This window comes from Polyodon spathula, chromosome 40, assembly GCF_017654505.1.
Source record: "Polyodon spathula isolate WHYD16114869_AA chromosome 40, ASM1765450v1, whole genome shotgun sequence".
Classification (NCBI taxonomy): domain Eukaryota; kingdom Metazoa; phylum Chordata; class Actinopteri; order Acipenseriformes; family Polyodontidae; genus Polyodon; species Polyodon spathula.
The window spans coordinates 76,501-103,743 of record NC_054573.1 but is presented as its reverse complement, the minus strand read 5'-3'; the positions used below and the strand labels follow the sequence as shown (position 1 = coordinate 103,743).

Genomic DNA, 27,243 nt, shown 5'->3' with positions numbered 1-27,243 from the left:
GATAAGATGCACTGGAATGGTGACAGATCCTAAATGACAGCTGCTTGATTTCTCTGAAGTGATTTATACTATACCGCTAGCAGCAGCACAGAGGTATGCATTGGGGCTGTGACTTTGCAAGGGGAGCTGGGAGGAGGATCCCTCAACTCCAAAGGGGTAAGGGGTTCATATTTCTTTCTATATCGTTTGATTGTAAGATTAAAGAAGCTTCAGTGTCATTTAAATCACTCTCTTTTACATTCTGAGGATTCTGGGTTCTGTTGCCTTTACCTGGCTTTGAGCTGCTTTGAGCTTGTCTGGAGAATCCTAAGTGCCAGGACAACCTTTTTATTCCATTCACTAATATCATTCAGCCGTGGAGGTATGTTCTTCATGAAACCTTTTTTTTACCAAATTAAGCTGAGGTTAGATCACAAAACTGGAAACTGAAGAGTTTCTGAACTCAAGTAGCCAGTCAGCCCTCTTCAACCCTCTTCCCTAACCTGAGGACAGGTGCTGCTGTTCTGTTATATTTATATATAGCAGAGACCATGAATATTTACCTTCAAAATAGTGCAGAAATAAAGTCACTTAGAGTGTTACACTATGCTTGAAGTGTGAAAGCCTTAAATAAAAGGTTTGAATGAATTTAATTTGTACTGTTAGGGTTCCTGTATAAGGTGATAGCTCATTCATGTAAACCCTGGGGTTAGTCTGGATTAAACTTGTAGATGGTATAAAGTAATGGATTGTTTACGGCTGCTGAAAAGGTGATAATTAAGGTTCCTTGTACTGAAACAAATAGCAGTAGAGGAATGTACTGCTTTGTTGAAGTGATTACTAATGTTATTCTGTTTCTATTATCGGTCATCACTCTGTGTCTACTTCTGCCAGTTGTTGAGAATGCATTTTGCATTGTGAAAATTCATGGAACTTAATCACTGGGGAGGAGCAAGCTTACCTACTCGAATCAAACTTTCCCTAAAAGTACCCCATCCTGAACTAACAGGAAGGGGCTTGATATTTCTTTATTTCTGCTTATTTTTAGAAGCTGGGCCTAGAAAGGAACTGATAACTGCTGAAATGCATTAATAAAATCTAATAAATTCAATGTAATGTCAGCAAATGTAAAACATTACATAGCCTCTGTGTTAACACCAAAGAGGACAGCATCTGCTCCAGGGCTTAAAGAAACTGTGACGAGCGGCTGAAAGAATCTAGCCTGGAAAAAAAAGAAGAATTAAGAATTAAGAATTAATTAATTTAAAGATTGCAGTCTTTAAAATCTTAAAAGGAGTTGATAGCTGAGCCACGTTTTCACACAGAGAGTAGTGAGGGTATGGAATAGGTTACCTGGCCATGTTATTCATTCTGAATAGTTGGGAACCTTTAACCTGACTTGACAAAGTTCTGAGATCAATCAGCTACTAGGAACCAGGCGAGCACAGATGGGCCAAACCACACTATGGTTACATATAACTACCCATTATAAGGGCAGCTAACTGAAAGCTAACCACTCTAGGCCTTATATACTGCAAGTTTAACCTCTGCAGTTCACTTGAAGTCTGCTCATTCTCCACTGCAGTGAAGAGGGTGGATAGTAAGACTTCCTGTTTCTCCCCCTCAGTTTCATTGGATCAGCAGATAAATGGAGAAATGTAAGTGTGACATCCATCTGTACGACCACTTCCACTGCCTTTCCTTGGCAGGATGATTCATCCCCAGCGGGGAATGGTAGTAATGATAACATTCCTATTGAATTCTAAACTTCCTAATTACATCTGGACTGCTGCCTTGTTATTCAGTAAGCTTTCATTTATTTTGTAACTTTTATTGTCTCTTACTATGGGGGTAAGGAAGGAATGGAATGGGCTGCCTAGTCGTGTTGCTGAAGGAGACACTTCTTCACACAGAGAGTGGTGAGGGGGTGGAATGGGCTGTCTAGTCATGTTATTGAGGCAGAATCACTTGGATCCTTTAGGACCTAACTTGACAAAGTTCTGAGATCAATCTGCTACCAGGAACCGGACGAGCACTGATGGGCCAAATGGCCTCCTCTCGCTCGTATAGTCTCTGATGTTATTAAATAATAAAAAGCTTCAGTTGCTGTACATCATGAATAAACAATAACAAATTATTAAATGTACTGGATATGCAATTGAGTTTATCAGATAGCTGGCTCCCAGTAAGATATACAGATTTCTCAAGATAGCTGCTGGTTGCTTTCTTAGATCAGTAGTTGGAATAATGGCATGACTGCTGTAATATAATACAGATGAGAAAAAGCAAAATGAATGAGTCCATTCTACAAGTTTGAAGGAAAGGAAGTCTAAGAAATCCCCCTGGGGTCGTAAAGTGGAAAATGCTCCTGACAGGAAGAGGAATAAACAGTGCATACTCCATGAGCATTCAAGTGGCTTGGTTACAGGTATCCTCCTGAGTTAACCACAGCTTTCCAAAGAGTATCGTGTTTTAAAAAAAAAAGAAAAGCACAGCTTATGGAAAATAAAGCTTAACCCTTAATTAAACAGCTGAATTTAAAGAGGTTAACAAATAGAGGAATTTGGAACAGTGTGATGCACCCTGTCATTCTGTCACTGGATTTTAATGCATGCAAATTAGATTCCAAAATCTTGTACAATTGTGTTGGCTTTAATTTATACCAGCAGTCACCACTGCAGAACCCATGTGAATAAATAGGTTCAATATTAATGCTTTGTGAGTGTGTTGAGTTATTATAATTACCTGGTATATGAAAAGGGAGGAGAGAGAACACAACCAAAATGTTAGGTATTTTCTCACTCAGAAATAAAACCACTGTAGGGGTGAATGAGGTTGAAGGATACCTCCTAATTTGGCATTGCTGTAGTAGCTGGTTATCAACATTTCTTTAAGCGTTTTTTAAAAGCACAATGCTGCTGCTCCTCCCACCAGGCAGTTTCTCTTTTGGGATCTGCGAGTGTGCTGCTGCATCAACGAGTGTTACTCACACTCTGGACTTTCCCACTGGCTGACAGGCAATGAGTCAGAGCCTCTGTAAGAAATCAAGGACAACTGAAAACCGAGGGGCTTTCTGAGAGAGGAGCCAGGAAAACAAGGGCCTAGCTCACATTGATGTAATGCAGTCTTTACCATGACACATGCAATCGTTAAGAATGGATGGCTTCAGAGCTGAGAGGAGTTAAGCATAGAAAATTAGATTTTAAAATAAAATCAAGCAATATTGCGTCTTATAAAATATGATATTAACAATTACTATAAAATATGAGATTACCACTCATGATACTTAAACCCATTAAATACCAAATTAATTTGTCTTTCTTATCACCAGATCACAAGCTGTGTTTATGTTTTTAGTATATAAAATATAATTATGAATTAAACTTTTCCACTGTTGGTGGCTTATTTACCAGCCTAGAACATAATGAAGAAAGCCTTTCAGAGCTGAAGCTTTATGAATGCATCACTATCATAAGTGTAAAGAGCGGGTAGAATTTAAATGTACAGTTCTGGAAATTAAATGATCAATTAATAAAGAAGTGAGGGCTGGTTAAAAATGATTAGTGAAAACAGTGAGTGAACTACTGTTGGTAATACTGTACTAATGTACAGCTCAGTAACAAAGACTAGATTTTACTGTACTGGTGGGAACAGCAACATCTAGAACTTGTCAGACACCCTGTCTGTAACATGTACTGTAACTGCTGTTCTTTTTGGTCTTGTATCCCGATACAAACGATTCATACCTCTATTACAATACATTATACCATGTAAAGAAAGCACCATGGTTCATTGCTACAAGATGAATGGTTAGAGCCCTACACCCGGTTTTATCTCACTGGACGTGAGCTGACATGGCGACCCTGTGGAGCTCTGAAGCCACCCTTTATTAGCCTTTCTATGTAGGGCCAGACCACAGGGTAGGGATAGAATGACTACTAATTCAACTAATAGCTGCGGTAAAAATAGTCAAATAACTTGACTTGTCGAAACTGTCAAAAAGAATATGAATAAAGCATGTATTTGATAATGTCTGGTGCTCTATTTGTGAATGCACTGTAATATGTTTTTGTCTCACTAGGAACCCACAAAAGCTTAATAAATAAACCCAAATAACAACCCTTCATTGTGCTTTATGCCCCACTGTGTGTAGTTCATATTGCAATACAAAATGAAAATGAATTCCAGCTGTCGCAGGGTTAAAACCAAGTTTCAGTCGCATTCATAAAGAATATCGAATGAGAGATTTATTTATAAACCCTTGTTATTCCCTGAATGTGACACACTGTATAAAGGTTACTATTTAAAACGGAACTGAAACCTGGTGACAGAGACATCTCTCTGGAGGACATCCAGTAATAATATCTTATGCTTGATAGAGATGCTTTACATATTCAAGAAAACTAACTTTTTTTTATTGTTTTGCTATTCTTAATAAACTAGGTTTGTGGTTGGTGAATTACCAGAAAAGGATTTAGAACAAAACAGAAATCTATTGTTTGTATATTTATGGTTTTATGCTTTCAGTATTTTGAGTCATTCTTTACTTGAAATGTGGTCGTTAGCTGCAAACGAAAAGTCCATGAGTTTGTGAGGACTGGTGCTTAGATGCTGAAATAGTGTGTTTGAGTTTTACAGATAGTACATTTCTCCTATAGTGGTAGCTTACATCAACTACCTTAAGTCCTACCTATCGTACAACTACATTCACTATAGAGGTCTCACAGTTTTGAAAGAACATGCATGAAAGAACAAGTGACAGAAACAAATATAGTTTTGTTTATGGTATTTAAATATCTACAGTGCTCTTACAAATGTCTAAAAACTATTTAAAGTAATTTAAATAAAAAAACTAAAGATGATTATTAGCTGAACAGTTTTAAATTGTATGACTTGAGGGAGAGGAGGTGCTAGAATTGTCCCTGGAGTGTCCGTTAATGGTACGTAACAAAACAAATCAAATATAACCCCCAAAACTTCCTTATATTCTCCACTCACTCCAAGCTCATATGGTCTAAAACAATGTCCAGTTCAACAGGTGCATCTAATTGCACACACAAATGGAACTGCAGTTGTGACTATGTACAAAAGCAATTGTAACCAAGCATGCTTGGGTCTACACATGCTACCCAGTCTTATCTGAATCCGTGGTAGTGTGCTTTTGCTCCAGGAACCCTGCAAACCTGCCTTGCCCCAGGCCCAGCTCACTGTTACCATTCATGCTGAGGTTAAAGTTCGGACATGCTTGAAACTGATGGTCCATGACGGGTGGCGACTGGACGGAAGGATCAAAGTACCCAAGCTGTTGGCTGAAGAAGTCATTTGTTTTTCCCAGGGCGTGGATGCACATGTTCATTGTAACGGTTAAGCCCATATTATTCTCACCACCCAGTTGGATATCATTGTAGTCCTGCCTCATAATTTTCTAAGAAAGTCCAACTAGGTAGGTCTGACTCTGGGGTTAAGTTGTCCCCAGGTTGCAATGTGGGCTCATCAAGAAAACCACTGAAGAATGCATCTTCTAGAAAAGTGGTATTGGGAAGATGGTTTGGTGGTTGTCTGGCAGGGAAGTTACCTGGCAGATGGCTGGTTTGTTCTAGAAAAGAGTAGGAATGAAGATCAATATAAAACTGTGATACACTCTCACACACCTTAACGCATACAAAAGGCTTATCATGTAAGAAATTATTGTGATCACTAAATCACTACAATGCTTTTCTCTTACGTTTCATTCGTGTCATTGCCATCAAAGTATGTAATGTATGTCTTCTGTTCGACAGCCAGACACTAACCCTTTACTGGATAACACTTACTGTGCTTTTGCTCCAGGAACCCTGCAAACCTGCCTTGCCCCAGGCCCAGCTCACTGTTACCATTCATGCTGAGGTTAAAGCTCGGACATGCTTGAAACTGATGGTCCATGACGGGTGGCGACTGGACGGAAGGATCAAAGTACCCAAGCTGTTGGCTGAAGAAGTCATTTGTTTTTCCCAGGGCGTGGATGCACATGTTCATTGTAGCGGTTAAGCCCATATTATTCTCACCACCCAGTTGGTTATCATTGTAGTCATGCATCTCATGATTTTCTAAGACAGTCAAACTAGGTAGGTCTGACTCCGGGGTCAAGTTGTCCCCAAGTTGCAATGTGGGCTCATCAAGAAAACCATTGAAGAATGCATCTTCTAGAAAAGTGGTATTGGGAAGATGGTTTGGTGGTTGTCTGGCAGGGAAGTTACCTGGCAGATGGCTGGTTTGTTCTAGAAAAGAGTAGGAATGAAGATCAATATAAAACTGTGATACACTCTTACACACCTTAACACACACAAAAGGTTGAGGCTTATCATGTAAGAAATGATTGTGATCACTAAATCACTACAATGCTTTTCTCTTACGTTTCATCAGTGTCATTGCCATCAAAGTATATAATCTATGTCTTCTGTTCGACAGCCAGACACTAACCCTTTACTGGATAACACTTACTGTGCAGTAATAATTAATCCATTTTCTAAAATGTATTTTAAAAGATCATTTCTTGGTCTGTTTCTCAAAATCATGACAAATGGACTTTTAACACCTCTATTTTAGAAACAGCAAGTTGAAACAGCAAGGAGATCTTTCAGTGCTTGTGCCAGGATGGCCAGTGGTCAGGGATTCAGAAATCAACACAGTATGAAATTAAAGTGTTATAGATCCCCTGCAGTGCTCACAAGAAACGTTCCTTATCTTGCTGTTTTGATAAATTTTTCAACTTTTTACTCAGGATTGTTCACCAGGAGACAGATATTTTTCTTCTAAACATTGCAGTGTATCCAGTTAACGGTCTGATTGAGATGACAGGCATATGGAGCAGAAAAACAGCACTGTATCAGGAGGGAGCGTGATCTGGATACACTGGGATCTTAGAAGAGAAATTCTCTCTCTCCAATTTTATTTATAAATAAACAAATAATTAAACAAAACAAAAGGTAACAAAAAAGGTTGCCTACACACAGGCTTCTACATCTGTGGCCAAAAGTCTTGCACCATCTAGAATTTTAGGATTGAGAATTTAAAAAACATTATATATTTAATTTAGATCTTTTATTTTCATGTAATCAAACTACAACATGATATCGCAAAAGTCTACCAGAAGCCATAATAGTAGTACAGTACTTCATGTTAATTTGCTATGTAATTAAATATGTTAACAAAACATTATTCAGCAGGTTTCATTTGACTTTATGAAGCAAAATGAGTCAATTCTATAGGGTGATGCAAATCATTGTCCATAGCTGCACAGTACTAATCTCATGCTTGTCAGTGGCTGTACAGTAATAATCTCTACTAGATGGATTTGTTACAACTCTGAATGACTGACACCAAGGCAGAAAACACAAACAGCAGGGGCACAAACCTGTGTCGTCGATTTCTACCTTCAACTTCGACTGTGCTATTTTCCTCTTCCTGTTTACGTCATATGGGTCTGAAAATTTTAAACAACTTAGTAAATTCAAATATCCACTGAACAGTTTCACTTCTTTATCCATCACTTCAAATCATTCTTCTAAAGTAAAACTTAGTAAAGTTTTTTTTTTTTTAACCCATGCAGGTAAACAAATATAAAAAATGAATTTAGGAACATTTGGCCCATCAGTGCTCATCCAGTTCCTAGTAGACGACTGATCTCTAAACATTGTCAAGTATGGTCATAAAGGATCCCAGTGATTCTGCCTTAGCAACATGACTAGGTAGCTCCTTTTTCTGTCGAATCAATCATGAACACTTGAAATCTTTGATAATGATTACCCCGATTAAAACAGTAAAAACCACACAGTTTCAACCATTCAAAGATATATCTCAGGAGCTGGCTACAAGCAGACACAATCCCAGGGGTGAATGCAGTGATTTATTTTCTTGTACCCTGGTTTTCTGGGAGGTAGGTGTACTTGACGGGTTCACTCTCCATCTGGTCAGTAATGCGCCGCAGCTGCATGTTGACCTCCACCTCCTCAGTGATGTCGAGCTCATTGAAGGGCGGGGCCTTGAACACGATGGCGATCTGTCTGTGGACATCAGTCTGGGCAAACTCTGCCTTTGCCTCCCAGCCCTCCAGACTGAAAATAACCTCTATATCATCTATAAAAAAATCAGTGACACACTTTGAGTTAACGCTGCCAGCCCACTTAATTAGGACCTGTCTACCCGATGTCCTCGACACTCTGGGTCCCCTTGCTGACTCTAGAAGGCTGAACATAAGAACATAAGAAATGCAACGAATGAGTGGAGCCCATTAGGCCCATCTAAGCTCTTTGAGTTCTTAATAGCAGAGCTTTATCAAGTTGTGTCTTAAAAGAACCCAAGTAATTCTGCCTCATCCCATTATTGCCCCTTCCACCCCCTCACCACTCTGTTTATGAAGTGTCTCCTTCCCTCTGTCCCAAGTCTATCTCCATATATATATATATATATATATATATATATATATATATATATATATATATATATATATATATATATATATATACATATATACATACATACACACACACACACTGTATTTGGGATAGGAGTAGTTGTCACAAGCAGGTTTCACTGTATATTAGTGTCTACTAGGATCGTACTCGTGATAGAGGCATTTACACAAGAGAAGTGTCACCCAGTCACACAGGAAGAGACACCCACCTTTCTGCACCTTGTCACACAGCAGGTAGATCTCAGTCTTCCCGGAGCACGGCCCTCGGGAAGTGTTCAAACGGTTTATCTTCAGCTCCGATGTTGTTGTGGCCTCTGTTGCAAACAACACGAGAAAGGCAGTTTTAAAATATTTATATAAAATCACAGTTAAATTTTTCATAGCATTTCTAAATAGTGAATTCAGGAACGTCACTCTTTTCCAGACTGCGCTTCCTGTTGAAGGAACACAGCCAACATATGCAAGCTGCTTCTGGGAGTTTGAGTTTTTGTAGCAAAAACAAATCAGAATGTTTAATTTCAGAAATTTGTCTTCATACAAAATATATATAATATATATATATATATAATAATATATATATATATATATATATATATATATATATATATATATTCCAAAATTATTGCACTTATTTAATTACTCAAAATCCAAGAAGCTTCACGTATTGGCTCAGTGACTCAACTCAATCACTCCAAACTCAATTCAATCACTCAATGACTCAATTCCTATGAGTGGCATGTTTTCAATGTCAACTTCCTTCATGATACTTCTTGCACTTGACTGGAAGTGTAGCATTTAAGTATGTCCAAAAATCAAAAATTCAAATGACGACAATACATAGTTGAGATTTACTGGAGTTATTTTGCTAACGCAGAACAGGATATTAAACAGTTAAGAAATTAGATGATTTTCCAAAAATATAGAAATAAAAAGCATATTAGAAAGGAATAGAGCTGAAGTTACGTACTTTTGTCGAATACAGGTTCAGATACCACAGGGGTCAAATTGTTTTTTTTCCCTGAATCAAACAGCACCTCGCACTGAAAGCACAACCGAACCACATTCATCTCCACATCATCGAAGCTCCTCGACTGGGCGGCTACAAATAGAAACAACATGTATAACAGCCATCCATGTGTGACTGTCTGCAAGCATGCCTGTCTGTCTGTCTGTACGTATATTTACCTGGATTCAATATTTAATTTCCAGCAATGTGCTGGTGAGAACACTGAACAGAATTAGATAGAACATGCATTTCTTAGATCGTCTAAAACATTTACCAGCGCTATCTGTATATATTTCTAGGCTGAAGCATCTTAAATGGAAAGAGGGTCCAATTGGTACTCCCTCCAGTCCTGGGAAGGCACAAAACTGAACTGTTCCCTCACCCCTAAGAGAAAGGATGCTCCCTCTAGACCAGGCAGGCTTGAGGCATGCTAACTGTAGAGGAGCTCAAACTTTTCCATAGATTGAATAAAAGGGCTATTTCATTTAGGTCTACGATGCTGCAGATTTTTATATGTAAAAATGGATGCCTTTATGTTTTCTAGCATTTTTTATGTATTTGTTTGTAGCTTTGCAAACAGAAAATCTACATTTGAAGCAACAGAATGAAATGTGTCCCGTGCTGCAAAAAGGTGCTTCTTCATGGAAAGTCTCAAGATGCTCTGCACAAGCTCAGTATCTACAGACTACAGCTAGACCTGTGAGTACCTTCCATGCACAAAAACATGTCAACACTGCCAGACCCTGTCAATAGGATACAATAGCAGCAAGGCCTCCTACTGCTTCAGTAGGGCACCTGCTAATGAAGCCTTGTATTGTTACAGGGAACCACCTGCTATAGAAATAAAAGCACACAGTTCTAAAATAGACATTAAAAACAAAAAATTGTAGGCTGTCCCATTAAAAAAATATTGACCACAGCAATGTAATAGTGTAGGATGTCTGTTCCATTAAATTAATTGCCCAGAATTTAATCTGTCTACCTTTCTATTGGAAGAGAAGATGCTGCTGAGGTGAAATGACCCAGGAAGTGCTATTTTAACAGATAATACGGCACAGACATCATGATTTAAAATGCCAGCTTGCTATAACATGTGTTTCTTTCAAAACTATACATTTGAGACCCATGCAGCCAATAGACGTGCAACACAGGTAAGATTCATTGGGGCCAATTCTTCTGAATATAGCGCCTTACTGTTGAACGGGTCAATGCCTTGGCTGCGTCTCTTCTCAAGTGCTGGCCTGACTTCTCTCCGCCTCACACACTGGATCCCGAGATTTGAGAAGCTAAAAAGAACCCACAAAGAATGAACAGATCTGAGCATTGATCAAGGGAGAACCTGCACGGTATTTTACCTCCCTTATCAAAGTGTTCTGTAGTAAACACATAGTAAAGTGTAATAAAGCAAGGTAAAACATAGGTAAGCATTATAAAGCACAGAGGGTATGGTAAAGCCTACAAGACAATAGTAAACTATGGCAAATGCATAGTTAACCATGTGTAAAGCGTGGGAAAACTGCAAAATGACCATGCACAGCTCCTATGGTAAAGGGCTCTAAAGAAGAGCACTGGATTATAATATATGTATTGATAAAATGTTATTACTAAAAAACTAATGATTTTTTTAATTCAGTTCTGCCATTCAATCGATTTTGCCATTTATCATCACAAAATAAATGCAAATGAAAAATTTTATTCTAGCAATGCACAAAAAAACACATATTTCTGGGTATTTCTTTCATTTATTCACACAGGAATAAACTAAATTTTTAATTGAGACTTGTACAACAAAAGACACACTGATCAATAATTGATTAAAGGGTTCCAGAACAGCCATAAGTACTTACAAGAAATACTTTGCTTTATGTTTGCTGCATCCTGTCTATCCATATTGCAGCAATTTGTTTTCAACATTTTCTTAAATGTTTTTTTTTTTATTGGAAATCAAGGAAGGAATTTTTACTTTGGAAAATTCACAGAAGAAACTGAATTTTTCTTCTAAATATCGCAGAGTATCCAGTTCACGCTCTGATTGAAATGAGGAGCATATTGTGGGAGAAAAAAAAACAGCATTTACCAGGAGGGAGCGTGAGCTGGATAGTATCCTTAAAGAGAATTTCCAGAGTAAATGTTGAGAAATTGCCCAATTGATTTATTAAAAATGTTAAGTGTCTGCAATACGTCTAAAAATATAACGCTGTGATACAGACAATACAGGACACAGCCTTCATCTCTAACTCTAGCCAGCAAGTGCTGGACAGGGGTACCTGTGCTTCCGGTTGGTCCTGGGGCTGAAGCTCACCACACAAATACCGTCCTCACAGTCTTTACCCACAAGGCTGTGGGGGTGAGGTCTGTAAGGAATATCTCTGCTGACCAGAGAGACGGTCACTTTTACCTTCTTCACCTGCTGAATGCAGCCTTGTATCTGAGAAACAACACCACAGCAATCAGGACAACACAGGCGAGGTGACACACTGCACAGCAATGCCACACACTGATATATTGGGGGGTCCTTGGGGAAAAATAAATAAATAAATAAACTGGGCTGCTGCATCCAGCCATTAACATCTGCTCCACTGTCTACACCTGTGAGCTCCACTCAGACATTTACTTCCACACTGCCTGTCACCTCTTACGAAGAACAAATGGGAAAACCACACAGTCTCTCTTATTCTACAACCAGAATACCTGTAAAACAATGTAAAAAATGAAGTCTACAGGTAAATGAAGAGGAGACCCCCCCCCCCTTTTCTCTATGGTATAATTCTTACACTTTCCTGTTACAAGCTCTGAGTGTACAGTAGCTGGTGCTAACCTCAATGCTGGGCAGGGTCTTGTTCAGCTCGCTGCTCAACTCCCCCAGGATGCTGCCTGCAGAGCGACCCTCGCACTCGTAGCGAAAGCGCATCCCCCTCTGCTTGGGCTGCTCTGTGATCAGCAGCTTGGGCAGGTTCAGGAAATCCTCCAGCCCCCGAGTGCCTGTGTCTCCACAGGACAGTGCTGACCCCTCACGCTGGAACAGCCTCCTACTGCCACTGCGCAGTGCTGTGCACCGGGCCACCAGCTGGGGGGGCTGGCTTGCCCCTGACCGATGCTTCATCCCTGCCTCGCCTGTTACCACTTGCCCAATACTGTGATGTGATAAGATCGTGTTTCTGATTGGCTGTGGGAGGAAAGTGCAAAAGGTCAATACTGAAGGGATCCACAAACTGCCAACTAGTCACCACTTTAACAAATGAAAGAAGTTATATACAAACCCCTAACCAAGATCAAGCAACAGCCTCGAGACAGGGCTTGTACCGACAGACTGGAGAATTGCAAACGTAATACCGATCCACAAAAAGGGAGATAAAACTGAACCAGGTAACTACACACCAATAAGCCTGACTTCTATTATATGTAATCATGGAAACTATACTAAGATCCAAAATGGAAAATGACCTATATATTTTTGGAAAGGGAATGCAACATCGACAATGGATAATTGCAAAGCATATGATATGGTTTATTTAGATTTACAGAAAGCTTTTGAAAAAGGGGGCATTCCCTATTGGGCACTGGAGAAAAACAACCACATCTTTTTTTTTTTTTAATAGAGCCAAGCTCTCTGTCCAGTTCTAAGGCAACCACAACCTCTTTTTAAGGTGGTCTGGATTAATCAAATACTGTCATGATACTTTTTAGGTACATGTAGAAAACAAAGCAAATATTTTTTTATTATTATTTAATAAACTCAATTATAACTAACTTCTGCATCACTGTAACTCGATTATAACTAACTTCTGCATCACTGTAACCCGATTATAACTAACTTCTGCATCACTGTAACCCGATTATAACTAACTTCTGCATCACTGTAACTCGATTATAACTAACTTCTGCATCACTGTAACCCGATTATAACTAACTTCTGCATCACTGTAACCCGATTATAACTAACTTCTGCATCACTGTAACCCGATTATAACTAACTTCTGCATCACTGTAACCCGATTATAACTAACTTCTGCATCACTGTAACCCGATTATAACCAACTTATTGCATTATTATAGCCTAAGTGCAACTCATCCTTGAGGTTCTGATACAGAAACTAGTTGCAGTACAGGAAAGGCGCAGAAATTAATTTGTTTACAGTGAGTGGTGAGGCTGTGGAATGCGATACCTAGTCATGTTGTTGATGCTGAATCACTTGGATCAGCTACTAGGAACCGGACGAGCACAGGTGGGCTGAATGACCTCCTCTCACTTATAAATGTTCTCATGTTGTTTATGTTCCATATTCTTATTTTTTCCATGCGTACAGAATTCCATGCAGGCTCACTTATTTTTGTCATGTGAGCGACATCTTTAAACAATATCATTTTTAATATTTCTCGTCTCGTAATGCTAAACAACATGCTAATAAAAACACCTTAAAAATCAACAAAACTGCACACGTGGACCTCCACAGGATGACCTCGGAAGTGCAAGTCTAACATATTTCCTGGAAGACAACAAAAGCAAACTGAGAACTGTTTTTACTTAATGTGACATTGAAAAAGAAAATATATGTTTATGATATAATATATTTCTTTCAAAACTGCATATTAAAGACCCCTTGAGACGATGTCTTGAAGTATTTTGTTAGCCAGGACCCCTTTGTGATTGGCTACAGTATGTTTCCAGTAGAAGATGTTATTCGATAACAGCTTCATCAAATAGAACAAGAGACAACACATAAAAGAAAACAAATGTTTCACACTCAAAACCCATAACAAGATGCTGAGCAAGAGAGGGGCCTGTGCATTGAGCACTATAGCAACCGCAGCCTTGTTTCCTCTGGAATGGATTCAAATGCCCAGAGCTGTACCTGTGGTTGAGGTGAGCCGACAGCCTTGGTGCTCCTGGGTATGAGTTGGGATGTTGTCACCGTCTCCAGTAGTGAAAAGGGTGGTGGCGGCGGGCCTGGCAATATCTGCCTCAAGCCTTTATCTTCACTGATGTATTCATTGATTAATTCTAATACGAAATAAAGAAGACTTCAAAAAACGTTCCACTGTGCCCTTATCAAAGTTTACCTAACTTAGTGTTTGCTTATCACGGTTCACCATTTATTATAGTTTATCACAGTTTAGGAGAACTAAAGGTCAGTGGGTGTCCTGTGTTCCTTGAGCCAATCCCCTCTTTACAGCCAGGATATCCACAGTGGATGCTGGCACGCTACTGGCCCCTGGAGGACAAAAAGCAGTACTGCAACTGTCAACATGGCCAGAAGCAGGGAGAGTTAGTTGACTGCTGAGTTTGCCTCTCAAACTTGCTGGAGCGCCACAGTCAAAAAGTTTAGTGACTTTACACAGCCATGACACACATGTTTCTCAGATTCAAATTTGCACTTAGAAAAAGCTTAAGGTAGTTTTATTTTAGATCCATAATGTGGCTTCTGTGGCTGCATCCCTCTATATCTTTGAGCTGTGCTTTTTGGCTGCCTAGTTTGTTTGCATTCCTTACAGTAGTTTCAGACAGTGCCATGAGGTCATGCCTTTACCAGGGTTGTCTTGTGTAATACTGCTGACTAGCAAATAACAATCATTCAAATAAATTCTGGAGGCCCATTGAAATGAATACTCACCTAGCTCTTCATCTGCAAAGAGAAAGAAAATTATTTAAATGTAATTGCGGGTTTAAAAATCTGTACTTTACATCACATGCTCTTTCTGTTATTGCTCAGACATCAGACATTTTTTAATTATCAAACCATTTTTTAGCTAATGCTTACACATTTACAAAGCTTTACTTAGCCCGTACTTTGCATTGCTTCTTCTGCAAATGTTACAATAATTCATATACAAGATACTTGATATCCAAGTAAGTTTTAAATGACTGATGTAGCTGCATGTTTCAAAATAACATTGTGAGGTGAAAGCCATTCCAATCATAACACAAGTTCAACCCCATTTCTGGATGAATAGACCCTTCCCCCCTCGTGCATCTTACCAGGGTCCGGCAGTCGAGATACACTGTGATCAGCTGCACTGGTGCTGGAATCATCTAAAATAAATCAAACTTCTGCATTACAATGTATGGCAGCAACAAGCCATCTACTATACTATAGGGTTACTTAACTGCGACAACTCCTTTTAGCATTTAGATAATCGAGTCTCCCTAAATTCTGCTTTGTCCCAGGCTAAATTAATTAATTTCTCTCAACCAATGTTCATAACATACATCATCTTCGTTGGACTACAGTACAAAACAACAATGTCTTTTTTCAATGCAGGAACTAGAATTGAGCGTAGCTCACCAGTACTTTCAATAGAATATAACCAAGCATTGCATTTGCCTTTTTAATTGTCTTCACACACTGTCTAGTTGCTGACAGTGACAAGTCTAATATAAAAGGCAAGGTTCTATAGGAGCTATTTTAAACCCTACATTTCTGTGACCAGCATTTGACAAGAGGTGACAACCAGCACTGTTGATACAAACCAATGAAACAAGTTCAGCAGAATGTGTATATTGCTCTAACATTCTGACTGATCAGACAGACCATCATTATTTTTGATAAAGCCCAGGCTTGCTTTGTCAGATCACCAGATTACTGTTCAGAGAGGAAATAGTTTCCTGTGCAATGAGCCCAGTTCCACAAACAAACAGTTTGGAGGGTTTAAAATACAGTAGGGCTATGATTAATTCAATGATACATTTGACAAATATTTTTGTGCTGATTAATCTGAGCCCCAGTTTCAAGTAATCAATAAAGAGCTAACCTTTGTTTTTACATAATCAACACACAGCAATACAGAAATATCTACTATTTAGGTGGTCAGTCCTGAGTTTGTCTTGTGAATGTTAGTCAATGTGTACAACCTGATAGTCATTTGCAATCTGAGTGAAGATAAACATGTATTATATATATGTGTGTGTGTGTGTGTGTGTGTGTGTGTGTGTGCGTGTGCATATGCGTCAGTGTGCGTGTGCGTCAGTGTGTGCAATAATGTGATTGTGGGCAGGGGTAAGCTCGGATACACATCACAACAATAAGTCAAAATAGTCAAAATGTTTTTTTTTTATATATATATTCCATAAAACTGCTACTGTGCTGCATTGAAAAAAATATATAAATAAAAAACATCTGCTACAAAAGGATTACTGTATATCCCGGTAGCTCTTCCATTTTGAGTACAAAAAAAAGCAGTCTGCCACATTTTTAAGACTTAAATATGGGGTGGCCCTAGGCCAGCCCAGCAGTGTGAACGTGGTCTAAGTCCTGTAACTACCACTCAGCGATATGATCTCTGCACAATTGTGCTCAGTCTGAGCTAGTGCCATGATAAACATGCTTTTTGTCTTTTAAAATTTCAACATATATTCAAATATACTTTCAATTTGCAACAACTGGAAAACAAAACCTCTGGAGTAAAATAAACCTGCCATCTACTACTCTGTTACAAGGACAGAAACCCTGTTCTTTATAGCAGTATTTCAGGCATGTGTGCACATCTTTCCTTTGCATGCAGTGATTTCAAAACCATGTTCCATGACTGAATACGAACATGGTCTTGTTTGCAACATTATTCAAACATTTGTCTCAGCACTGGTCTGAGCTGACAATCCAGCAAGAACGATTTATTTATTCCCAGTTCGGAGAGACCCTGACATCCATCGAGGGAAACACATGTCTTAATTCTGTAAAGGGGTGTCTCCGTGGCATTGTTCCTCCATCCTCAAAGCCTTCTAACTAGTATGTTAAAATAAATAAATAAATAAAATAAACACGGTACTGCGGCTCGTCTACAGATTATCAATTCTAACTCAAGGTCTGCTGTAAGATCAACAGAAAACACCTACAGATGTATATAAAACGAACAACTTTCTTAGAATCGATGTGGTCATGATGTAATTCCCACCTGAATGTCGCGCACACGAGCGGTGACATTGATTCACTCGCTCCGGGTATCATAAAGTGTTGCAAACAATGCCTGTTGCTTTTGCCTCTTGCTTTTCGTTAACTACTATAACTTTCCAACTCACTTAAACCATGTCAACTGATCCATTTATCAGCTATATACTACGGCTATGTCATCCTTGAAATCAGAATCTAGTTGAATATTATAATTTCTGTGCACATCACAAAGGACAACTAAATGATGGTCTATACAGAAGTGTACGGTGCATTACCAGGGTAAAAAAATATGCTGTTATTTACCATACTATATTTATAAGGTGGCATATTCTACGTGTAATGCATTTTAGTTGGTACTGTAAGTAGTTAGTAAAAGGCTAATAATAATAGTAGCAGAAGAAGAAGAAGAAGAAGAAGAAGAAGAAGAAGAAGATCACGTGCGTTTCTTACCAGTGTGGGGCGTGCCCGGGTCTCTGTCTTCTCCGCTCATATTTCTCATCTGAGTTTTGGTATACTGTATGATGTACTTTATTAATAAACCGATTTTTTTTTTTTTCGGAGCAATCGACAGTGAAGTTACTTTGTTTTTCTTTTTACCTTTCTTAAATTGCTGTAATCATAATGCGAAATTGATAGTGACGCTGAAGTTGGATTTTTCAATTATACGAATTTGTTCCAAATGTTATTATGTAATGCTGACATTAACAATCCAAATAATAATGACTCTCTAAAACCGCCTCTTGTGCTTTCCATAGGTTTTCCGAACTGATCCACTGACACATGTATAGCTTATTACTCTTTAGTATCAAGGCGATAAGGCATTTAAATAAACTTTCTTGCATTCCGCGGATCGCGATGTGAACGCTAGATTGATCTGCGTCTTCGTTTTGAAATCTTAGACCCCCCGCCCCCGCCCCCCAGCAGATTTCACCAGTTTGGAAATCCCCTGACGTCATGCTACAGAACAACGGGGAACCCCCTGTCGACTTTAAAGTCAATTGTCCATTAACTGTTTGTCTACTGGTATATTGTACTCGGGTTTTATGATTATTTAACATCTGCGCATTATATAATTATTTCCTACAGTCTTGTACAAGCCTTTACATCCTTAAAATGAACAGAACAATGTAAACCCAACGTAAACAGCAAGGCGCAGGTGCCGAAGTAAATAAAACAATCGCTCTGGGACTGACGGACGCGCTTCCTCTCCTAAGCATTTTTGTTCACAAAGTTCAATGTACGTAGGATAATCCAACAATAAACATATTAGCCGGTTTTCTTTTAACCACCGAAAGACTATAGCCCCTATATGATCTGCACAACTTGCAGTCCGTGTATTTAGTAATGATTTCTTTCTTTCTTTCTTTCTGTCTTTCTACTTTGTTTTGAGAATGCCGATTCTTAGAGCAATGTGGTGAACCGTATTTTTAGATTTAAACAGAAAAAGATCTCATTGTATTTTAAAAACATTAATTAAATGTGCAAATACCTGCTTATTTAACTGGAGTCCATCTTTGATCTACTGTTCTCCCCGAACTAACAATTTAAATAAAAACAAAACGTACGTGAGCTACATTTATTGTTAAAATAGCAAATCGCTGCCTCTAAAAACATTATCTCACTGTAAACCACTTGTCAAAAGTGCGCGCCACCGTAGCTAAAAGTGTCTTCTAAATAATATTAATAAAAATAATAGAGTAAGACAGAGAGAAGGGACTCGCCCTCACTTATTCGAATCTGCAGTTAAACGTTTGTAATTTTGAACAGTGAGCGTTTTGTAAACAGTCCCACACTACCACTTGGTGGATCTCAGAGCACACTACAGCTTGAGACCCGATTAGACAATGTATTAAGCTGCAACATTATAGACATCTACATATACATATATATTGTGTTAACCTTTCGAAATCCAATTTCACTTATAATAACACAGGCACCGTATACGCAGTAGGTGATAGCAGTTGGGTTCGGGGCTCAGATCAGATCCTTTCCATTGTACAGATGATTGGAATGAGACGTAAAACAAAGGTTCTATTGGAAGTGACTCTGCAGCAGCAGTTGTGATGCATAGATTACCCCTAAGTCTCTGGAAGTTATTTTGGATAAAAGCGTCTGCTAACTGACTATTAATTCAAAGGAAAGGGACCCGAGTTAAATTACCGAGTTGCTTATCCAAAGCTGCGAGTCCCCACAAACATTCAGGATACTCCCGGTTACATCGTCCTGCCAGGATCCCTTGAAATGAGATGTAGATACCAAGGCTTCTAACCTTGTTAAATAAATATATTTCGGACAGAGACAATGGAAGAGGAAAGAGATAGGGAGAGAGAGCCACCGTATTGTCTACGGGATAATTTCATACTTTTCTGATCTTCAGTTTTGACATTTAAACCACACTTAAAAGCACATGGATGACTAAAGTTTAACTAAACTTTGTATATATTATTCCTGCAAATACAAAATTGATATACAGTACAACATAAATAAATACATCAGTGTTACTGGTAGTGCTATTTTGCGTATCACGCAATGTTATCAGATATTGTCTGTATCTAAAATGATTTCCTGACTTTTGAAACACGGTGTTACTGTGCTAGTGTAACTGTTCATGTAACGTCGACAGTAACACAATAAAAAGCAATTATCGTACGATCTTCCTTTCCGAGCTCAACGTTTCCGATCAACACGGCTGCATAAATACTGCATGTCCAGTTCGGGTCTGTCGCTGTATCCCTCCCGGGCTTATTCGTACAGGCTGCTCCGATAGCTGTAAACTAATCCCGACCGATAGACCCGGATCGTGCACCGGGTTAACCCCAAAAACATCCAGTGACCGTAAACACCGCAGCATTCTCATGGGTGCTGCCATCTTGGCCGAGAGAAATGTACGTTAAAGGGGAGGCGGCCAATGAGAGCGCACAATTCTCTTACGTCATGGAGAAGGTCGGGGGGTCGGCCTATAGCAGGGAGCTACTTTGTGAGTGTGCGTGTGTGTTTTTTCTAATTGTGATTTTTGGGGCTAATACAATGTGTGCGCCAACGATGCACACAGAAGCAAACCTCGTTTTTCATTTATAATCTGCACCGACTGCAAAGGCAACGCGTCGTTAAAGAGTTTTTACAGTAGCTAAGTTTATTTTGAAAATGCATGCATTCATAAGAATCCGGTGCGCTAGTACTGTCTGAATCAATTGCATCTCGGTACATACATTAGTGTAAACATTAAAACGAAAGGAAGGGCGGTTCTTATTTTTATTTTTTCGCTGTATCTTTACCAGCCTGACGCAGGGATTCCGAGTCTCTCTCTCCGGATCGTTTGTATTGTTTTTATTGGGTTGTCGGTTGTTTTCTCGCAGGAGTTGTTCCACTCCTCTCTGGATTGATCCCGGCTTGTACCAGCTTCACTGAACAAAGTAACTTCTACAGGTTTGTATTTTATTGCGTTTTTCTGTAATAATGTAATGTTTTCTAGTGTTAAATTGACAGCTTCCTATATAATATGTGCAAGAGACATAGCGAGCTGCAGATAGAGAAAATACATCACAGGATGAAAATTATTGTGTGTGATTAATACTGTCTGGAATTTGTGAATTCTCGAATTCCTGATTTGAGAAATGCGCGTTGTGTGTTTTTATATCTAATTAACTTTCAATTATACCATAGAAAGGAGAAGGCGCTGGTCCCGAGGCCACTGAAACGGTCAGAAATCTTAGGGTTCGTTTATACTGAACGCCATGTAAACATTCACATCTGTATCGTTGTTCTAATGCGCAAGGCCCGGTTTCGAGTGTGGGAGTTGTATTTTTAATTTTTAATATAGGCCTAAAATTGCAAAATAAATAAGTTGTTGATAATACTGTACACAGTTAATGTTGAATTGCATGACCACCATATAACGAAAACTGACTGCCCACTACAAGAGAGCAATGCCAGCCAATGCACATAATATATGATATATATATAATATATCTATATATATAATATATATATATATATAGTATATATAATTTTTTATAATCTTGTGGGGTAAAAAAGAAGACATCAAAACTAAACAACACGTATGTTCAGTTTGGTGACATTGACGTATATCCGTTGAATTACTAACAGATTAAATTAACTACTGTAATTATCCGGTGTGTACGTCAAGTATTTATTCAACACTCTAAATATATATTGTATATAATTAATATATATATTCTATATAATATAGTATCTATAGCTGACTAGAACTATATAGGGTGACTATATATATAATATATAATATATATATATATTATATATATATAAATATATATACATACACATACACATGTGTGTATAGAAAAATAAGCACATTAGTATATTTCAATAGAAATAAATGGGTATACTTGCCATGACATCAGAAGCCTAGAAGTACCTCCACTGTATGTTTTCAAACACACTTTCTCTTGAAACAGGTATGTTAAATGCACCGAGAACGTTTGGAAGTTGACTCTTTTGGAATTGGTAATTTCTTTTTAAAAAAAGGAATTTGAATTGAAAAGCAGTTTGCTGGATTGTGCCCCTGACAAGCTGCTCCAGGCAGCTCTCTATTGACCGCAAGTATCTAAGCCCCCGGGACATCATAGCAGAAAAGCCCCCCCACCCACTCCGCAAAAAAATAATACATAACCTTCACTGCCGAGTCGTACCCCAGTGCAAACGTGGTATAAGTACTGTACAATACTAGCCAAAAATGTACTTTACAGTCAGATTTATGCTAAGCAACAGCTAGACACACACTACAGTACATTCCACGTGAATACCCATTGCACTTAAACACATACAAAAAAAACCCAGTAAAATAAATAAATGAAAGTGCAACACATTAGTTAACTTTTATCTTGATCTTCATTTGACTGGGACGCTTTTTTAAATGTGGAATACTAAAATCTGATCAATCAAGCAGAGAAAGAAATTGTAGAGATAATCTAAAATTGTATAATGTTGAAACTGACAGAAAAGTGAAAATACTGTGATAGAACGGCCTGTTTTATAAACATTTTGATACTAATAGCCACTTAATGACTTATAATCCGGGCACCAAAATGACAATGCCCTTTTTAAAACCTGACATGGCATTTTTAAAAGCAATGTATAATGTTAAGAACATATTCCATAAATGTGATCACTCAAAGCAAAAGTTGTAAAACAATTAGAAACACACTAATTAAATCTAGTATATAGCCATACTGGAAGCAGCATGCCACACATAGGTACTGTACTTCTAATTTTATTCAGTATTATTATTATTATTATTATTATTATTATTATTATTAGTGGTAGTAGTGACAAATACTGTAATGACAGAGAAAATCAAAGAATAAAAACAGTACTAATATTAATACACTGAACAAAAATATAAACGCAACATGTAAAGTGTTGGTCCCATGTTTCATGAGCTGAAATAAGATTCCAGAAAGTTTCCATATACACAAAAAGCTGTTAGTGAGCATTTCTCCTTTGCCAAGATAATCCATCCACCTGACAGTTGTGGCATATCAAGAAGCAGATTAAACAGCATGATCATTACACAAGTGCACCTTGCGCTGGGGACAATAAAAGGCCACTCTAAAATGTGCAGTTTTGTCACACAACACAATACCACAGATGTCTAATGTTTTGAGGGAGCATGCAATTGGCATGCTGACCGCAGGAATGTCCACCAGAGCTGTTGCCAGAGAATTAATTGTTCATTTTTTTTTTACCTGGAAATCAAATATCAATTTCGTATAATTGCCGTAACATAACGTAATTTGACTTTTGCCAACTTTCGTCCATGTACTAATTTTTCAAATAATACTGAAAACGGTATCAAAGGTACATGATTAAAAAGTTTATTTAATATGTAAGGCCTATATATATATTATATTATATATATATATTATATATATATAGCTATAGTATATATATATATATATTATCATAAATAAGATTGTCTATTATTCTAACAGATTTGACTGCCCGAATGTGATGGACATAAGAAATGTACAGAATAAAGTTTTATTTTTTTTATTTATTTTTTTTGTACTTGTCATTTTAGAGGACAAATGAAGCTGTGTCTGCCAGAAAGTAAATGCTTACAATAAGCAAGTGTACTAAGTTAGTCTTGTCCTTCACAGTACTAAGTTAATCCACTTGAACAGGATCATCACGAATCTGATTTGGTACGCTGCTGTAGTGGGGATCCTGTTTAGTCTAATTTAGCAGGTGATCCACCTGTGATGACTATCTTGTGGTACGCAGCAATTGGGATTAAAAGGTGTACTAACTTTAGTCCAATCAAGTGGACTAAACCTTCTTAATCCACCAGTTAGACACATCAAGTGGACTACATTTGATACTGTTCAATTGACCTTTAGTGTTATTTACCCGTGTATTGAACGCATTGTGTAGTTTGCCTGTGTATTTACTGTGCTGTTGTTTTTCTAACTTTGTTACGCTTTCTTCCCGCAGGCTCATCTCCCGGTTCCTGCCGGGTCTGCTTCCGGCGCAGCGCGATGTGGTCCCCAAAGCGGTGGCGCGACCAAGAGTACGCCCCCTCTGAGGCTCTGTCCGACAGCGATTCGGAAGAGGAAGATTTTCCCGACGAGAGCTCCAAGTCTCTGGGAGACTACATTACACAAGGTGCTTCTTCTCTACTGCACTGCATTTGACTGGACTAGCCTGGTGTGCAGCCACGACCTATACAAGCACAGCACAGTGTGATAAAGCGCAATGACAGTATTGTAAATCATAGGCAAGCATTGTTAAGCACAGAGAGGAATGGTAAACTATATTAAAAAGCAAACCATGTTAAACTAACCCTTATAAAAGTCTCCCACAGTGAAAGCATTGCAAATCATTGTAAAGCATATTCAGAGGAATATATTCCAGCAATGACTTCCAGTGAAGCTGCACCCCCTCTGATTTCTGATTACTGTGATTTTTGTTTCTGTTCTGATTCAGGCTTGAAGCAGCTCCTGAATGCCCAGCAGCTGTGTGATGTCACTCTGGCGGTGGAAGGGAAGAAGTTCATGTGTCACAGGTACAGGAAGGGAGTTCAGTTTAGTTTAGTGCCGCCACTGAACATTGTGTGTCTGATTAGACTGAAAGAGTCAAACACAGGTGCTGCAGGGTTGGGGTTCTGTTTGGTCACTCCCTTTCTCCCCCTTCACACTCTCGCTACCTTTCTCCCCCTCTCACACTCTCTTTCCCCACTCTCACTACCTTTTGCACTTCCTCTCTTCTCTCACTTTCACTAACTCTCTTGCACTCACTCCCTCTCTCCACCTCATTATTATTGCCTCTGACACTCCCTCTCTACCCCCTCTGTCTTCCTCTCCCCCATTCTCACTGTCACACATTCCCTCTCACTTTTCTTCTCATTCTCGCTCACACTTCCTCTCTCTCTCAGGGTGCTGCTGGCCTCAGTCAGCCCGTATTTTCGTGCCATGTTCACCAGCCCTCTCTCCCCTCTCCTCTCGCGAGGTCCCACGAGGACCGGAGTAGCGGGCATAAAAGCCCGAACAAGGTGTGGGGCGACGTCTCAGGGCACCAATGCCGACTCTAGGAGACCTACTTTCACTTGGGGAGGCCTGCACAAAAGCTGGCCGCAAGTGAAGTAGATGTGGCCCTCCGCCCGCCGTCGGGACTGTGGGGTGGGCGGCTCTGGACAAAACATAACGCCGGTTAGCGACCGTCAAGAAGGAGAGTCCTGAAACACGCGGTCACAGACACACACACCGGGAAAAGATGTGTCTTTTGTCCGGAATCGTAGTGGTGTATCCTCATGGTATTATTACAATTTTTATATTTTCTTTTTTTTGTTAATTTCTCAGGGTGCTCCTGGCCTCAGTCAGCCCGTATTTTCGTGCTATGTTCACCAGCCCGCTTGCAGAGTCCCGTCTGGCTGAGATCCGTCTGGAGGAAGTGACCCCGGAAGTGGTTCAGACCGTCGTTCACTTCATCTACACCGGGGAGGCGGGGCTGAACCCTGACACCGCCGAGGACCTGTTTGTTGCGGCCAATCGGCTGCAAGTTCTTCCTCTGCAGGACTTGTGCGCCAGGTGCTCTGTGTGTGTGTGCCCTTTTATACACAGAAAACATGCCTGTATGCATCAACACATAAAGTACAATATAATGTAATATAATGTGCACATTGAGATATACATAAGACTCTTATTGCATAGCAGTTTCAACTATTCCGGGAATTACTCTATATTAACTGCCTGCCTCTTCGCCTTTCTCTCCAGGTTCCTCTTCGAGCATCTCTCCCTGGATAACTGCCTGGGCATGTACTCCCTGGCCCGCTCTCACCACGATCCTCTTTTGCTTCGTGCCTCCCTGCGTCTTGTTGCCCACAACTTCCCTCGCGTGTCACGGCAGAAAGACTTCCTGCTACTGGACCCGGGCACCCTGGGCAGTCTGCTCTCCTCCGACCGGTTGGGAGTGGAGTCTGAGCTGGAGGTGTACCGGGCAGCCCGGCGCTGGGCCCAGCACCAACCCAGGCAGCGTAACCAGCATCTCCCTGCCTTGCTGAGCCACCTGCGCCCAGGGCTGCTGGCCGAGGAGGAGCTGAGGAAGGTGCGGGAGGAGCTGGGGTGGGGAGGAGGCAGTGTCGCCCCCCCCAGGCCCAGGGAGGGCATGTTCGAGAAGAAGATCGTCTGCATCGATCTCAAGCCCCGGGGGGACCACGAGCTGTCGGGCCCGGGCTTCGCAGTGGACTGTTTCGACCCGCGGACTGGCCGTTGGGAGAAGCTGGCAGACCTCAAGTCCGTGACGGGGCCTGGCTGCGCGGCGGTGGGCGATCGGCTCTTCGTGGCCGGGGGGGTGCAGGGCAGCGGCGTGGTCTCAGACACTCTGCACGAATATGACCCTGTGGCGGACCGCTGGACCGAGCGGCCCCCCATGGCTGTGCCCAGGGTGATGCATGGCTTCTTGGGCACTTGCGGGAAGCTCTACGCCCTGGGGGGCTGCAACCGGGCCTCCTTCCTGGACTCTGTGGAGGTGTATGACCTGCAGGCCAACGCCTGGGCCCCTTCCCCGCCCCCCGGCTCCAGGATGCCCCTCCCTCTGCGCTCCTTTGCCGCGGCTTCTCTGCGGGGGAAGCTGTACCTGCTGGGCGGCACCACGGTGGAGGAGAGCCGGGCCGCCGTGCACCACGGGGTTCTCATCTACAACACGGCGCTGGACCACTGGGCCCGGGTGCACCTGGAGACAGGGGCCACCTTCTGCGCAGGTGGGGTGGCAGTGAGGGGCGGGGTCTGCGCCGTGGGGGGTTACTGCCGGGATGCCAGCAAGTTCACAGACGGCAACTACACCCGTCTGGAGCCAATGGACGCGACCGGCCGCGTGCTGTTCTTCCGCGAGGGCCGGGGCTCGAGTCGAGAGGTGGTGGGGGTGGGGCAGGGTGCTGGGGCTGGGCCTGTGGTGTTCCCAGGGCTGCCTCGCCGCATCGCTGCAGGGGGGGTGGCTCGCTGGAAGAGGCGCATCTACATGCTGGGCGGAGAGAACGGCGCTCGGTTCTACGACAGCGTGTACTGCTGGAAGCCAGGCTGGAGGAGCTGGGTGCAGAGGAGGGAGAAGCTGCCACTAGAGACTGGGGGGGTTAGCCAGTTCGGCTGCACCACACTGAAGTTCCCCAAGAAACACATCCTGTCCCGTCTGAGGGCCTTTGAGGAAGAGGGGGACAGCGACTGAGAGGCAGAGAGGGACAGGGGGACTGAGACAGGGAGGGAACTGGACTAGGTGGGGGACTGAGAAAGACCCGTCTGTGTGACTTTCAGCACCCCAAGCTCTCAGCATTCGGACTAGGGATCCCCTCCACCCCACAGGGTCGACAGGAACTCTATAAGAGAGGAGTTTCACCCCTTAAAGTGAGTTTTAAACTCGCAGCGTGTGGACTTTGATTAAAAAGCACC

At 40.7% G+C, this 27,243-nt stretch overlaps 2 protein-coding genes across 2 annotated transcripts; one reads left to right on the top strand and one right to left on the bottom strand.

Moving 5' to 3' along the window:
- Positions 1–4,364: 4,364 nt before the first annotated feature.
- Positions 4,365–19,204, bottom strand: LOC121304926 (transcription factor RelB homolog). The gene is made up of 13 exons (XM_041236360.1): positions 17,774–19,204; positions 15,415–15,468; positions 15,050–15,061; positions 14,291–14,439; positions 12,256–12,603; positions 11,705–11,865; positions 10,632–10,723; positions 9,399–9,530; positions 8,641–8,745; positions 7,879–8,094; positions 7,373–7,441; positions 5,793–6,236; positions 4,365–5,575 (listed from the first exon to the last, which is right to left on the bottom strand). The coding sequence occupies exons 1-13, from the start codon at positions 17,820–17,822 to the stop codon at positions 5,379–5,381; spliced, it is 2,028 nt and encodes a 675-aa protein (XP_041092294.1). The 5' UTR covers positions 17,823–19,204; the 3' UTR covers positions 4,365–5,378.
- A 1,072-nt stretch (positions 19,205–20,276) lies between these two features.
- LOC121304811 (kelch-like protein 20) lies at positions 20,277–27,237 on the top strand. Its single transcript, XM_041236210.1, has 5 exons — positions 20,277–20,749; positions 23,798–23,968; positions 24,290–24,368; positions 25,162–25,389; positions 25,576–27,237. The coding sequence occupies exons 2-5, from the start codon at positions 23,842–23,844 to the stop codon at positions 27,020–27,022; spliced, it is 1,881 nt and encodes a 626-aa protein (XP_041092144.1). The 5' UTR covers positions 20,277–20,749; positions 23,798–23,841; the 3' UTR covers positions 27,023–27,237.
- The last annotated feature ends 6 nt before the right edge of the window (positions 27,238–27,243 follow it).